The sequence below is a fragment of the Durio zibethinus genome, chromosome 27 (assembly GCF_047325235.1).
Source record: "Durio zibethinus cultivar Kanyao isolate XHJ-2024 chromosome 27, ASM4732523v1, whole genome shotgun sequence".
Classification (NCBI taxonomy): domain Eukaryota; kingdom Viridiplantae; phylum Streptophyta; class Magnoliopsida; order Malvales; family Malvaceae; genus Durio; species Durio zibethinus.
In genome coordinates, this window is record NC_143188.1 from 2,270,111 (window position 1) to 2,287,540 (window position 17,430).

General features: G+C 25.1%; 1 protein-coding gene across 1 annotated transcript; it reads left to right on the plus strand.

Annotated features, from left to right (window-relative positions):
* Positions 1–13,910: 13,910 nt before the first annotated feature.
* Positions 13,911–16,755, plus strand: LOC111279332 (uncharacterized). The gene has a single exon (XM_022866349.2). The coding sequence runs from the start codon at positions 14,004–14,006 to the stop codon at positions 16,410–16,412; it is 2,409 nt and encodes an 802-aa protein (XP_022722084.1). The 5' UTR covers positions 13,911–14,003; the 3' UTR covers positions 16,413–16,755.
* Positions 16,756–17,430: the final 675 nt, after the last annotated feature.

The following is a 17,430-nucleotide window of genomic DNA, read 5'->3' on the forward strand; positions in this document are numbered from 1 at the left end:
GACGACTAATGAAGTTGGTACACCTATAATATTATATGTAAATATAGATTGTGCTTGTTATTTAGACTCATAATTCACTGGAACAAATAAAAAAAAAAAAGAAATGTTTTCTTTTATTGGATACCCACAATTAATTTTCTTTAAAAAAAAACCTTTAGATATATGTTATTTAAAAAATTACAATTGATGTAACAATAAGAAATCTAAAAATAATTTAATCTACAATACAATTTTTTTTTAAGGATTTACGATTGAAGGAGTACATAATCCTATAAATTAATTAATTTGAAAGTTTGGAAGTTGGATCAATAATAACTTCTAAATTTTGATACAAGAATAAAAATAACTTCTACCTTAATCATTCTTTTCCTTTTTGATAAAAAAGAATAATTCTTTTATTAGGTAACGCAATTAAGTTTGAAATATTATTATTGTAACTCAAAAAGGATTTTTTGAATGGTATCCACATATGAGTCATATTAAAATAATACTTTTAAGAGCGTTTTGTTTGTGAATTCTTAAATTTTAAAAAAATAAGAGATTTTTAAAAAAATGATAGTTGAAGAGAATAAATGATTATTATATTTTATTTATTTTAAAAAATATAAAATTTTTGTATTTGGTTCAAAAAATTTAAAATTATCTTATAATTTTTTTATTATATTACTTTTAAATAACATGTGATAAAATAATTAAATAATTTATTTATTGAACTTGCAAGTAATTTATTTAAATTTATTTATATATTTATATAATATGTAACTTATATCTATAAATTTAATATGTAAATTTAATATTTTTATTTATTTAACATAAAAAACACGTTTATTTATGATAATTATCTTCAATTTCATTAAAAAACGACCATTATTTTTAAACAAACGTCATATATTGTAATTAAGAGGACTCGATCTTTTATTTAGCTTTTTCAGTTTGTTTAAAAGCTTACTTTAAAGCCAGGTCCCATCGACAATTAACGATGGTGAGAAAAAAAAAAAAAAACAAAGGAAATTAATTCCAAAAAAATTTATGTTTCAAAAGTAAACTAAGCACTGTCCTATTGTGCCGATGATGGTGAGAAAGAAACCAAAGGCGGTGTAGCCTTGTAATGGTCATAACTCCAACTATGTCTTCTTGAAAATGGCGATGGTATACAGATGTGCGACACAAGAAAAAATGGAAATCTTCTCAGTTGGTTTGTCAATGAGCCTCCTACATCTCTCCATTTTTTTTTTTATAATAAATAGGAAAAGAGAGCGAAGGAGAGTGGGGAATTGTCGGCTTTTCTTCTCTCAGTTGACTGTTTCTGTCTTTGCCGGCGAAAGTATATGAGATATTGAGTGGCTAGCGGCAAAAGCAGAAAAAGGGACAGCTTCCCCAACCAAGGATCTTATATGGGTTTTGAACGAGATATCTTTGTTTTGTGCCCTGATTTTAATAAAAGCATAAAAGAATTAGAGAGAATTTTGGTTGATTATGCGGAGATACGATTTATACGTGAGTAAAAAATTTTATATTAGTAAGAAATTTGAATGAAATATCTTATACATGTACGAAAGATCTAATAATCTTATAATTTAAGTTTTTGAGCTCAAGTGGTATTCAAAATATATGTATAGGCTCTCTAATGTGTTTTCATGGACTCCAAGTGTGGTTTATCTACCTAACAAATGGTATCAAAACCAAAATTGTAGGTTTGAGTCACAGTAGTTTTGTTGGGGAAGAGATTGTTGGTCATCACATTTATCAGCTCCATGTGCTTAAACGTCGGTATTAAAATATTAGACTTGGATGCAGTGAGTATATGATAACATGCAGAAGCGAAACACCTAAGTGAGCTATGTGTTGAGTCAACCTGAAATGTGAGTTTGAGGAAGTACTGAAACAACCTAAATGATAGGATTGAGTGCTATGACTTGGCCTAAAAGCGCACCAAAAATATGTATGATTCACATGTAAATAAAAAATTTCACACCATTATATATGTATGAAAGACCAAAAAATCTAATAACTTAAGCTTTTGAACTCTTTGATATGCTCCCATGAATTCCAAATATGATTTATCTTCCTAACACATCAAGCAAAGGTTATTTCAGAAATTGATTAAGAGGCGCAAGAATAAAAAATAGACTCTTTAGCGCCCCTTTACAAGGAAGAGAAGATGTCCCCTTGGTTGTACAAGATGAAGTGAAGAATACAAAAATGAGCTTGTTTCAGTTGAGGAAGACAATATATATATATATATATATATATATATGAAAATTAGAGGACGGTTGTTTGTCCAAAGCGTAGTCTATTATGAAATAAAAACTATGTAAGTTTTCAGTTTATATTTAATTTATGATAACGCCTATTTTTTCAGATTTAGTTTATGATCTTATTAGGCTATGTCTATTAATTTTCAAACACAGTCATATTGAATAAAAAGATAATTTAATTATTAATTAATTCTATGAAATAAAAATCTCAAATATTTTTTTTTATAAATTTTGATGATTTATTTGTTATTGATTTGATTGTAAGTTTTTAAAATTGAGTGGCCAAAATAAAAATTTTTAAAAAGTTAAATGATCAAAATTTATTTATTTTTGTAAAATATATAATGCCATATTTACAATGTCACATTGCTTGTCAAATAGAGTGATAGTGTCGAGTGACACTTGACAATTCGTTAGGTACTAACTATCGAGTGATAAAAAAATACTTATTTAAATTTAAATGATTAAATTAAAAAATTAATACTTAATGATCATTTTAAAAAGACCCCTTAAGTTGGACTACTATTTGTGTATTTTATCCGTATATATGTGTTAATTTTGTTTGTACTTGAATTTTGAAAAAATATAAAAATTAGTACTTGAAAAATAATAAAATATATAATTTACATAAAAATGTCAAATGGGTTGAGTAGCATATGGAATGCCACAATTTGGCAAGATATAGATTGTGCTTGCGCTATTAAATAATCAGATTAGATCAAACACAATACATATATATGTGTCGTACTGAACTAAAAGTTTTTAAGCCTAACACATGGCACATAAGCTAGCACGACATGATATACAAACCCAAATATGTCATGTCATGTTGACATATAATTGTTATAAATGGGCTTTTAGCCCTATAGTGTATTCATATTATTTTTTATATTATAATGAAATTATATTTCTTTTTATGGTAATTTATAAATAAACTATATTAAATAAATTTACTTATTAAATATTTAAATTATTGATTGATAAATTATATATAATTAGTTTATGAACTATTCAATGCACAGATTATTTTATTTATTTAAAATTGTGTGTATAAAAACAAATTAACATTCTTTCAAAGTTATATGATCAAAATCTTTAAACTTATAACACACACACACACACACATATATAAGATTTTAGTTGTAAAATAAAAGAGGGATTGGTCATTGGAAAAGGTATAAAAAAATGTGAAGCTACATCTGTCACTTCTAACGATCCCGTGCAAATTGCACTTAATCAGCATCTTAATGGGTCTTTAGGTGCATTTTATTTTTTACAAGATAATTGGCGTAATCAATTACTAAATTTTTTCTTACAAAGAAAATTTAATATCTATTTTATCAAAAAATTTCTCTAGAATTTTACTCACTTTTTATATATGGACCAGTTAGCAAAAGCTTAGTTATATGTGTATTTTTGGGTATTGGATAAATGATTTACATGTGCGTGTGTGTGTGCATTTTTTTAAAAATATTAGGATTGTATTTTTAATATTTTTATTTAATAGATTCTATTATCCATTTTTGTGGATGTAGATATTTTGTCAAACCACATAAATTATTGTAGACACCCCAATCTATCTGGGGGTCTACAAGATCAACTTTGACAATTAAAAAATTAAAAAAATAATAAAAATGAAAAAACAAAAAAAGGTATTTGAGTTTGCATAAAACTGGGGTGGTAGAGTTTGGATTGGATTCAAAGATTGAATCTCAATCACAAGAAAGAATTTGGATTGATCAGAAACTCCTATAATCAATCCTTATAAATAAACGTTGGAACACACAAGAAGGGGGGAAAATTGACAGTAGGCAAGGGAACATGAAGCTGATGGCACCAAAAGAAAAAAAAAAAAGAAGAGGAACCAAAAAGAAGACTGGGCAATAATAACAAAAGAAGCTAGCAGGAACCAAAAAACAGTGGAAGGCAATAGTGGAGGGGAACCACATGCGGGTGGAGCAAGTGCCTTAGTATGCTTTGATGCCTTAGTGTCATGTGATAGGCTAGCACATTGATTTGGTAGAATTTCATCCCAAAGGCTCACGTCAACTTTGGTACTTTTACTTGCTTTTATTTTTTTTTTTCAAATTCTTTAATTGTTTGGTACTTATTTTTTTTTTCTCTTTATTTGATTGTTTATTCATTTGTTTTGTTTTATGCATAATTGTTTATTTATTCACTTTGTTTTATGGTTTTCATTATTTGATATTAAATTTAATAAAATAATAAAAAATAAAAATTTTGAGAATAAATATTAATCATCCAATGATAGAATTTACAAAAATTTCAAATGACAAATTTTTATAAAATTCCTAGGTGAGAAATTTTGTTTAAATTTATCCCAACTGGTGGAATAATTTAGATAAAATTTCAATAACAATAATTAATATTTATTTTCAAACAAAAAAAAATTAAAAAATTTAAAAAATATAAAACATAAAAATATAAAATTTTTGGAATTAAATACAAAATACCCAATGATGAGATTCTTAGAAATTTCAAATTATAAATTTTTAAGAAATCTCTAGGTGAGAAATTTTCTCTAAATTTGACTCAAATGGTGAAATGATTTAGATGAAATTTCAATACAAGAAATTGTATTCTTTTCGAAATAAAAATTTGGATTGAAAATATTTTATAATTATCTAAAGATGATATTCTTAGAAATTTCAAATGATAAATTTTTAATAAATCTCTAGGTGAGAAATTTTCTCTAAATTTGATCCAAATGGTGGAATAATTTAGATGAAATTTCAATAAAAATAATTGTCATATTATTTTCTTTCAAAATTTTTTTTTTCTAAATAGGCCCAAATGGTGGAAATTTTAGAAATTCAAAAGAAAAAATATTTCTAATTTGGCCCAAATGGTGGAATAATTAGATTTATTTTCGACGAAAATTGATAATAATAAATAATATAATTAAGATATTAAAATATAATAAAACTAAATTTTAATTAAAAATTAAAAAAATCAAACATATAATAATATTTGAAGAAAAATAAAAATATCCAAAAGATTTATATATAAATAGTATTTTCTAATATACCCACAAAATATTAAATTGAAAACTAAACATTTCATCACTTAAATTTTCTTCACTTTGTGTCATTTTCGTTTAGTGCAATCATTTCTATACACTTGTAAGTTTATATAATTTTAAAATAAGTTTTATTTATTTAAAAAAAAAATAATTTTAAATGTTTAAATAATATGCGTGATAATTTACTTGCAATACATTTTTTACTTGAGTTTTAGCACATCTATAAGATTTTTCAAATTAATTTTTATACTTGTTTTAAATTTTACATTTGATGCAAAATTGTGTTACTATAAAAGTTTAAATGAAATAATTTTAAATTTTAATAATAGTAGTAAATTTTAAACAATTATTTTAAAAATTTGTTGTAAAAAGATTTCAAAGAGAATATGTCAATTCCCCTTCACAGAATTTTATAATCAATTTCAAACGATTTGAGTAATTTTAAAACCAATTTTTAATATTAAATTTACTTGATAAAATCACAAACACATTTTAAGGCTTGGATAATACGAAATCAAATTAATATTATCCTTCGATGGACGTTGTGTGTGTTATAACATTTCTCAGATGTAACTACATTCTCGGACTTAGATTTAGTTTCGTAGATTGGAATCTATTTTTCAAAAATACCTAAGCCAAACTTATGATATCTTTTAAAATGGGATAAAGTCAGTTATGTAGCCAATCACACATAAACAGAAAAGATTGGTAGCGACTCCCCAAGTTATGTCTAATGATAGATTAATAGATTTATACATTATGACATGGAGTTCGAATTTTTTTTTTTAATTTTATAAGTTATAAACATATTTTTTGTAATTTCGAATTAAGGATTAATTTTGTTTTTTATATAATTAAATAAAAATATTACAAAAATGTTAATGTTAAAATTTTTAAAATAATATATTTACATAAATATATATTATATGTTAATTTTGTCTTTAAATATAATCCATTATTGTTTAATTTATCATACAAATTTAAATAAAAGCTAAAATATTCAAATTTCACTTAGTTGAATAATAGACATTACTGAAAAGATCATTATTTTGACATTAACATTTATATAAATATAATAAAATTGGATATATACTAATTGACCAAAATGTTCAATTAAAATATAGAATAGTAGATATTATTAAATTAATTAATATAATGCCAATAACCTAAAATCAACAAATATAATTACTTAAATATAATTAACCCTAATATCAATAAAGTATAAAAATTAATTGTATTAAAATTATTACTAGTATAGTATATTTTTACGTTATACTTTAATTTACTATCAATAATAATTAATTCTATTCTCACTTTAATTTTAATTTTAATAGTTACTAATAAATCAATTAAATTAAATTAAAATTTTTTTATCTAATATTAAAATAAAAATATAAAAATTGTAAAAGAATTAACTAAAAGAATTGGCGACATATGAAAAAAGCCTTAGTCTCTGAGCAAAAATTGAAAAAAATACCAATTTCACAATTATAATTTCCAAAAATCAAAAATCAAAAATCAAAATGCCTAAAAAAATTGGGTAAACCCTAATATCATATTATAAGTCTATTAATCTATTCCTAAGTCTAAAGCCAACGGTGCAACCCAATCTCTTCTTCCTTAAGTCAACTTTCTCAAGCCCCACCCCTATTTTTTGAGCTACTGCCATGAGCCTTCATCAGCACGTTATAATGCAGAAACATTGATTAATAAATGGAAAATTTGTCTTGTACCCCACAATGCAAAAATACTTATTACCACTGGTAATTGATTGTACGAATATAATGCGACAATAAATCAAGATGGTAAGATTTTATTGTTATTGACTATAATTTTATTTAGTTTTTTTAATGATTATATGATTATTTTTATATATGTTATTAGATGAAGAAGAATATAAAATATTGAAATTGTGGAGGACTGAAGCAATGCTGAATTAGTTGTCTTGTGGAAGAGGATTAAGAGTTTTTTTATTACAATGAATGTTGATATTTTACTTTATAATTTTTTTTGATGACAAAAAAGTTGAGAATTTTTTATTAACAATAATTGTGTTGCTTTTATTGTAATTTGCAGGGTCAAATTTTAGATGTTTGGGTAATTTGATTTTGATGATGATGCATTATTCTTAAGAATTTGAAAATTTTGGTTATTTGATTTTAGGATTTGAATAACATCTTTTATTTTTTAATATTTGATTTGATATTGTTTTGTTTAATTTAATTATTCAACTTTTTTTCATCTTTATATTTTAATTTTAAAATAATATATTTTAATTTATAAGATAATGTTTTTTATTTTTAAGTAAAATTAATATTTTAATATAATATGCTTCAAACATTAAAAGAATTATAATTTAAAGTTAATTTTTTGTTAATAATGGTATTATTGTTTTTCTCAAAACATCAAATTAAATCAACTATTAAAATTATGATATAATTTTTCTATATTTGAATTATCAATATATTAAAATTTAAATTAAATTATATGGAATAAGTATAATGAATCAATAGATATTGTAAATAATTATTTTATAATGGAATTAAATGTTAAATTAATAATATTATTTTTTGTTTTATATTGATAACTAGATTGTGAGTCATGCATTGCATGGAGTAATTTTATTTATTTTTATGTATATATACATATAAATTAGTATTTTTTTAATTTATATTCAAAATTTCAAAATTTATAACATGTAACAAATTTTATATCTGACTAACTTGTTATAAAAAATAATTGTTTGAAAAAAAAAGTACGAAGAAAATGACATGTTTTCACTTTGCACCATATTTATTCACAATAATATTTATACACCTAAAAATTATATCAAATAATAATAAATTACATGTCTTTCTTAAAAAAAACAAAAGCATATAAATTATTAAATGATGAATTAAATAATAAAAAAGTATAAGCATACTTTCATTTTTGTAATCTTGTTCAAATTACTATACAATATATGAAAAAATGTTAGGTGTGTAAAACAAGAAAAATAAATTGAAAAAATATTAATTTCATGAGAACAAACTTGTAATAGTAATATAATATACCTTGAAAAATAAAAGATGCAAACCGAAGAATAAATTGCAATAGCAATAGAATTCGAAAAAGTTGCAAACCAAAAAATAAAAATATGATATAAATATATTACATTTATAGTGTTTAATTTGTAGAATAACTCTTTGATGATATTTAGGATTGAATAGATAATTTTCAAATTGATATTTCAAAAAGTTAAACGAATTTGATAAGTGATAAAAATTAAATCACATTTCATGTTTATTTTTTAAATAAAAAATTGACAGCTAGAATTGAGATGGATATAAGTCCTATTATTTAGAAATTTAATTTAAAAAAACTATTTGAATTTTTAATATTTTACGTAAACTTTTGAAAAGATAATTTTTGTTTGATACAAATTAAGATAAAATAATATAATGAGTTTTTGAAAATTTTGGATAGGTTTAATCTTTATATTTTTAAAACATGTTGAAAGATTTTCGTAATTAAATAATTTATAAAATAATGTTATCCGGTAAAAATTTAAAATTATTTGGATAAACTATATATTTCAAAATTTTAATTTTAAAGAAACATATCTCTAGATTAATTTGATTTGTAACTATATTTTGAATAATTTTGATATTTAAAATAATTCAAGATTATTAAATTTGTAATTAAAAAATATATATTCTTTAAAAAAAACTATGCTACATATTATATAAAAAAATTATTCTTATAACCGTTCATATGATAAACCTTATCATGTATCAATATATATATTATAATGCAATAATATTTGTCTTTGCTTTTTGAACTTCACTCACTAATCATCAATCACAATTCATGAAATTAGTAAATTGGTTATAAGTGAAAATCACGTGCATGCATATGTCAATAAAAATTAATAATACTTATGTTTCTGTGCTTAGTTTTATTTTTCTGTGCACACTTATGTTTCCCACAAGATTCACCTCAATTTTTTTTAATTACTTTTGCAAACAAAATTTAAAAGATTCAAATTGGTAGTTATCATTTCGAATTTTATATTGATTTGATTTCAAGTTAAAAATTTAAATTTGAATTAGGTACGAATGTTTAAATGATTGATATTTTGTTATCTAATAACTTTGAGTAAAATTCAAATTATCATGGATTGAACGAAATTTTAGAATTTAATCATTTTTATCATTTATGTCTATAAATTTATAATTGGAATGGAATGATCTCCAAATTTTTGATTTTGTGGCTAAAAATATTTTAAAAAAATATCAAAAAGATCTGATTTTGAATTAAAATTTTTTTATTTTTTTATTTATACTAAAATTTTATCCTCTTAACGTGATCAAAAAATTAATTAGAATGGGACGGATACCTATACTGTTTACTTTTACTATCCCTATCTATAAGTTTATAATTAGAATGGGACAGATGCCTATGAATGACATCCATTTATTACTTCACGTGTTCAAATAATTGTATTGTCTATGACAATTACACATCACAACTACAAAATTACACATACTCAAATACTTGTACTATCTATAGTAATTAAATTATAATCCGTATACTACACAAAATATTTTATTTATTTAATATAAATACCTAAATATATAAATTAATTTTTTTTAAAAAATTATATTTAAATCTTTAAAACTTATAATATATATATATATATAGTTTATATACATTAACTTGTCATTAAAAAATAAATTTTTAAAAAACAATAAAAAAATTATTTCTTTCCTTTGGATATTTTTGTTTACAATAATATTTATATATTTATAAAATTATATCAAATAAAAATAAATTATGTCTTTTTTAAAAAATAAAAATATATGTTATTGAATAATAAAAAATTATTAATAGTTGTTTACTCTCTCACTTTTATTATCCTTATTTTTAAACTTATAATTGAAATAAGACGCATACCTATAAAACTGTTTAAAATTCAAATTATAATAGATTGAACGAAATTTTAGAATTTAATCACTCTTATCATCTATGTCTATAAATTTATAATTGGAATGGGACGGATACCTAAACTGTTTATTTTTACTATACCTATCCATAAGTTTATAATTAGAATGGGACAGATACCGACAAGACTGTTTAGGGATATATATGAATGACATCCATTTATTACTTCACATATTCAAATAATTGTATTGTCTATGACAATTACACATCACAACTACAAAATTACACATACTCAAATAATTCTACTATCTACAGTAATTACATGTAACAACTACAACAATAATTACACGTATTCAAATATAATGGTAAAAAAAAAGTTATGAGTTTAATTTAATTAATTTATATAATTATTTTTAAGATATAATTTTTAATAAATTTAAAAATTAAATTTTAATATTTATAATTTTTTTATTTAGATTTATAACTTCTTTCATGAAAAAATTTGAGGGACACATTCTGTCTATAACCTATTCATGTGCGTTGAATTTTTATTGGCTTAGTTATTTAAATTCACGTTGACTTTTGTTAGCATAGCAACCAATAAGATAAGAGAGAAGACAAAACAATTTGTCTCTTATTTCTGCTAACGTATTGGGATGAGAAAATTATTGATAATCTAACATTTGATGCAAAATTGTGTTACTGTAGAAGTCTAAATGAAATAAATTTAAATTTTAAGTAATAGTAGTAAAAATTTTAAATAATTATTTTAAAAAATTGTTGTAAAAAGATTTCAATGAGAATATGTCAATTCCATTCACAGGGTTTTATAGTCAATTTCAAAGGAAAAAAATTTTGCTCTTTGATTTTACTATTTACATTTTGCTTTTAGGAAAAAAACCAATAATATTATAAAAGAATTAACTTATAAAAAATTAATTTTAAATAAATAAACATGATTTTATTTTTATATAAAACAATTATGTAATAATTAGTACCACATTTTAATCATTCGCTTTTATTTATAATTAAAAAAAACAAATAAAAGAAAAGTGCAATAAAATCAATAATTAAAAATAAGTCAATACAATTGTCAAAATATTTTAGAAGAGTCATTATTGTATTAAACCCATCTTCTTCCACCGTTCTAACATCCATTAATTATAAAAAATTTTCTATAAAATCCATTCATACACTCTCAAATAAAAAAAAATTCAAAAATTTCATAAATATTACAAAACTAAAAAATATTGATTTTAATTTTTTAACACACATATGCCCAGATTATAAAAAAAAATAAATAAATTATGCATATCATATATAAAAGAATTATAGAAATATAACAAAAAATTTAGTGCAACTCACAAGTTAAAAAATTATTTTTTTTGCAAACATAAATGTTAAAAAAACTGAGAAATAGAATTAATATTGAAAGTATTGTTAAAGAATAAATTATTATCTTCAAATGTATGTAATATTTGATTTTTTTTTTAAATTTAAAAACAAACAAATAATAAATGATTATTATGAAATCTCTAAAAAAAAACATTATATTTTAAAATTTTAAATTTAAAATGACTTATATTTAAATTATTAAGAAATCCACTTTATAATATCACCACATTTGAGGTTTTTCAGGTTTAAAAGAAATATATTTATATTATTAGAAAACCTATTTTAAAAGAAAATATAATATTATATTTCAAAATTTTAAATTGAAAAAATATATATTTAGTTTATTTAGAAATGCATTTTTTTAAAAAATAATATATTTTAATTAGATTTTGTTACTAGTAACTTAAAAATAATTGAATTGGTTTTCCATTTAAATTTCAAAGTTTTGGATAATTAAATAATTTTTAAATATATATTTTTTGATAAATATCATAAAATTAAAAAATATATTACATGTCATTATAAAAAGAAAAATTTTAAGAACTTTCTTACGTGTCCAAAAGAGAAACCATCTATTTAAGCATTCGCATAAGCAAATTTTATTAAGTTTTTATATTTGTTGTAATATAATGTTATATATAATTATTATAAATATAATGAGATGGTGGTATTAAAAATGATTAGATATTAATATTTAGTGTGTTTCAAACTGAATTTATTTTATATTCAAAATTAAAAATTTAACATTAATTTAATTGATTATTATTGATATAATTATTTAATAATTATCAATAATAACAGTTTTAAAATTTAAAATTTTTAGTTTTAGAAAAATATTTATTTATTATTTATTTAAAAAATTATATAATTATAGTTTTGATTTTCTTGAATTATAATTTAATTTTTTTACGAATTTTATATCAAATCGATTTTAAGTTCGAATCATTGCAGACTCAAGATATGATCAATTCAAATTGTATCGACTTTGAACTTTTTTACATTTGAGTTTCTTTCAAATTTAAATTTTTTCAAATCGAATTTTTTAAAATTTCAATCTTTAACTTTTTTTTTTTTTTTATCAATTCGAGATATCACGTATTCCATCCTCAGCAGTGGCAACCTTGAATAGAGATGGACTGCCAGCACCCCCTATAGTATAAAAGCTTGTATCTAGGTGGGAGGCTTAGGGAGCTACCTTTGTACGCTCTCTTACTTCGTCCTGATGTTTGGGGTTTTTCTTTGGACTTGTGTTACTTTTTATTGATGATCAGCTATGAAATGAGTTTTCACTGGCCAAAAAAAAAAGTCCCCTCTTCCATTGTCATCCACATTTTGGGTTTAATTTCCTCCTTGGCCATTGCTATATTTTGCTTTTCGCCTTTCCCTATTCTTGCCTGCTTCTGTTTCCCCTTCTCTTTCCATCGTTCTACCAGCCACTAAGCACCTGCAACCACCACCCTCTTCTGTTCCTTGCGGCACTAGTGGCCAACACCTTGCAGCAACGGCCACCACCTTCTTTTCTCTTCTCCACACCACCACTAGCCTTTTTGGCGTCAAATCTCCAACCACCGTCAGCTTGTTGAAGCCTACCGTTATATCTCAAGCCAAATTAGTTCAGGTTAGATTATCTTTAAGTGTTACTTTCAATTATTTGTCTTCGATTTTTATTGAGTTTGATTGATAGACTTGCAATTTAAAACATGATATGATATGATAATATAACATCAAAATGTTGGAATATATATATATATATCTATATATATATGGGTTTAACAAAATAAAAAAAATAAGTGTATTTCATATTTTTGTATCTGATATAAATTGTAATATGTAATTTTTGTATAAAACTTGACACAATGTTTGAATTGTCGATATTTTATACGATATGAATATATGAATTATCTTATCTAAGTGGAGGCAAAATTTTGAGTTAAGTCTAGATTGAGGCTAAATTTTGAGTGAATGTTGTAGATTTAGGATTTGTTTTTGAGGTTTTTTTTTTTTTTTTTTTTAAGGTTGAAATTATAATAGACAAAATGATTTTTTTTTTTATACTGCATGTCTGGCTGGAAATCAGAGTAGGGGTGAAGGTTGGATCGCAATTTAAATCATATTTTGTATTTTTGTATTTGATACGAATTCTGATATATAATTTTTGTGTAAAATTTTACATGAATAAACGAATTGTGGTATTTTATACTATAAGAATTGGCATAAAGTCTAAATTTTGAGTCAAATCTATATTGAGGATAAATTTTGAGTGAACGTTGGAGATTTAGGATTTGTTTTAGAGGGTTTTTTAGGTTGAAATTATAATAGAGGAAATGATTTTTATTTTTTATTAAGGTTGGATCGCAATTTAAATCGCGCTGTAGACGGAAGAAATGGTTCGTTACTTGTCACTAGCCATCCCTTTTGGTGTTAAGAAGCTTTGGGAAGAATGGAACATCCGAGGGGCTATCTTGTTTAGTCTCTGGTTGCAGATCGTGTTGATTTTTTTGGCCCCAATCAGAAAATCGACAAGGAAAAAATTCGTAATCTCACTCCTCTGGTTTGCTTACTTGTTGGCTGACATAGCTGCCGATTTTGCTGTTGGTCTTATCTCCAAAAGCCAATGCAACCAATCCAATAATTCTGACCTGAAACCCAAGGAAGGCATTGATTTGTTAGCATTCTGGGCGCCCTTTCTCTTATTACACCTTGGCGGCCCTGATACCATTACTGCTTTTGCTCTTGAAGACAATCAGTTGTGGCGAAGGCGCTTGCTTGGCTTTGGTTTTCAAGCCACAACTATTGTTTATGTATTCTTCCAGTCACTTCCCAACAAAAATCTATGGATCCCTACAATACTCATTTTTACTGCGGGAATCATCAAGTATGTTGAGAGGACACGAGCGTTGTTTCTTGCGAGCACGGACAAATTTCGTGATTCCATGCTAAACTCACCGCCCAATTGCTCCACGCTTATGAAGGATCTCGTTTACGGGAACGCGGCCAGACGTAAACGGCGACAAACTTATGAGTTATGTGAGATGGCTATTGAAGAGGGTCTCGAAAGCGTAGATTTTGCACAGACTTCTTTTACTCCACACGAAAAAGACCCTTTGGAGCATCTCCTATTGGTGAAAGATGCTTATCAGTACTTCCAAATATTCAAGGGACTCGTGGTCGATCTCAACTTCAGCTTTCCTAAAAGTGATGAACGCCTTGACTTCTTCGATAAGACAGCTGAAGACGCTCTGAAGTTAATTGAGATTGAACTCAACTTCATGTACGAGTCTCTCTATACCAAAATGGAAGTTTTGAGTTCTATTACCGGATATGTTTTCCGATTCACAGCTTTTGGGTCAGTTTTAGCAACTCTTGGACTCTTTTGTTTCCAAGTAAATAAAGATGAATTCCACAAAGTTGATATTGGGATCACCTACTCCTTGCTCCTCGGTGCCATTGCCCTGGATGTAATAGCGTTCTTCATGCTTATTTTCTCAGATTGGACTTTTGTTTCTATCAAGAACCCTCCTACACACCACTGGTCCATGGCCGCTGTCTTCAACAGTTTCCTTGCCTTCAAGATGCCATGGTGGCACCCTTGTAAATGTAAGACAAAGAGTCAAGAGAAGGATGTGCAGCATCATGTTTTGGTCACACCCCTTTTGTTTCGAAGGTGGTCTGGATCCATCCCAACTCACAACCTTATAAGGTATTGTCTGAAAAGCAGTTTAACCAGAATCCATAAATTCCCAAGTTTGTGGGGAATCATGTTTGAAAAAATCCTTTGTTTGTTGGGAATCAATGAAGTCACAAAGAAAGTTAGTGGTTATATGATCATGATCAAGAGAAAAATCAGTCAATCTAACACCTCTCTTGCTCAACAGGGCAAGTCTTTTAAAGGCAATGGTTCGCTGGGCTCTTCGATCAACAAAGTCACTGGATTTTTAAGTTGCATCGAAGAAAATGTTATCCAATTTTTTCGTCATATTTTCAGATTAATCACTATGCCTATTAAGAATATTGTGGATGAGATGATGTATGTCTCCCTTGAGCCATTCACTAAGGAGCTATGGAAATTTATCTTTGAAGAGGTCAAAAATAAATCCAAGTCCGCGGATACTTCAGAAACTAAAAAGGGAATATACTCAGCAAGGGGTGATTGGGTTTTGAAGAAGACATATTCACTAGACGATAATAGCCAGTTACTGAAATATGTGAGAGATGTTGAATATGATGAGAGAATTCTTTTGTGGCACGTGGCCACTGATCTTTGCTACTATACTGACAATGAGAAAGTGAATGGTGCAAGTTCGAATAATAATGCATATATGGGAAAAGCACCGACTCAACGACAATTTAGCAAGATTCTGTCGGATTATATGCTGTATCTTTTAGTTTTTCATCCAACTACGGTATCTTCTGTGTTGGGTATTGAAAAACTAAGATTTCGAGACACTTGTGCTGAGGTTGAAAAATTCTTGAAGGAACAATATTTGCTACCAAATCAAGACAAGGAGGCCTGTCAACGAATTCTAGAGTATACGGATGCTGGATCTGTTGGACCAGAAAAAAAAGAGAGCATGACTGTGTTACTCGAAGCAACTAAGCTAGCCACAGAGCTAAAGAGGATGGAAAACCAAGAGGGCAAGGACAAATGGGAGTTATTGAGCTCAGTGTGGGTGGAATTAGTCTCATATGCGGCATGTACTTGCAGTGGAAGTACGCATGCTCAACAGTTAAGTAAGGGTGGAGAGCTTATTAACTTAGTTTGGTTGTTAATGGCTCATTTTAGTCTTGGGTAGCAATTCCGAGTCTGAAGACTTTGAAGAGACAAAATCGATGGTGGGAAAGTAAACAAATTGATTCTACGACTCTCAATCAAGAAATAATTGTAATGTAGTGCTTGTGAAACTGAAGTAGCTTAATTGTTGTGTTATTGTGGATTTGTTTTTTTTTTTTTTTTTCGGTTTCTTGCTTGTCTATTTCTACTGAATCATGTATTATCTTAATTGCAAGAAATTAAAGAGATTAGTACTATTGGTAGTATTCTTTTTTCATGCTTACAAATTACAATTCTTACATTTCTCATAAAAAGGCAAAAAATTACAATTTAAACATAGCACAGGTGAGTACATCAACTTTTCGATTTTCATATGTATTTGATGAGGAATAATAATAGGGAATAAAATCTAAAAAAAAAAAAAAGAAAACGAGGAGAAATTTGGTTTGAAACCCTAATTCCAGCAAGAGAAGTAAATTGTATATGCAAATGTGTTGTATTCTTTCGTTGCGATTTTTTTTTTACCAAAAACATATTTAACTTCCATAAATAAAAAAAATAAATAAGATATTAAAATTTTTTAAAAATAAAAAGTTAAAATGAAGTTTGAGTTGAAAATGCTAGCTTTTTAATTTGAATTTTATATAAAGATCAATTGCTAGGACGACTAATGAAGTTGGTACACCTATAATATTATATGTAAATATAGATTGTGCTTGTTATTTAGACTCATAATTCACTGGAACAAATAAAAAAAAAAAAAAAGAAACGTTTTCTTTTATTGGATACCCACAATTAATTTTCTTTAAAAAAAAAAAACCTTTAGATATATGTTATTTAAAAAATTACAATTGATGTAACAATAATAAATCTAAAAATCATTCTTTTCCTTATTGATAAAAAAGAATAATTCTTTTATTAGGTAACGCAATTAAGTTTGAAATATTATTATTGAAACTCAAAAAGGATTTTTTGCATGGTATCCACATATGAGTCACATTAAAAAAAAAAAAACTTTTAAGAGTGTTTTGTTCGCGAAT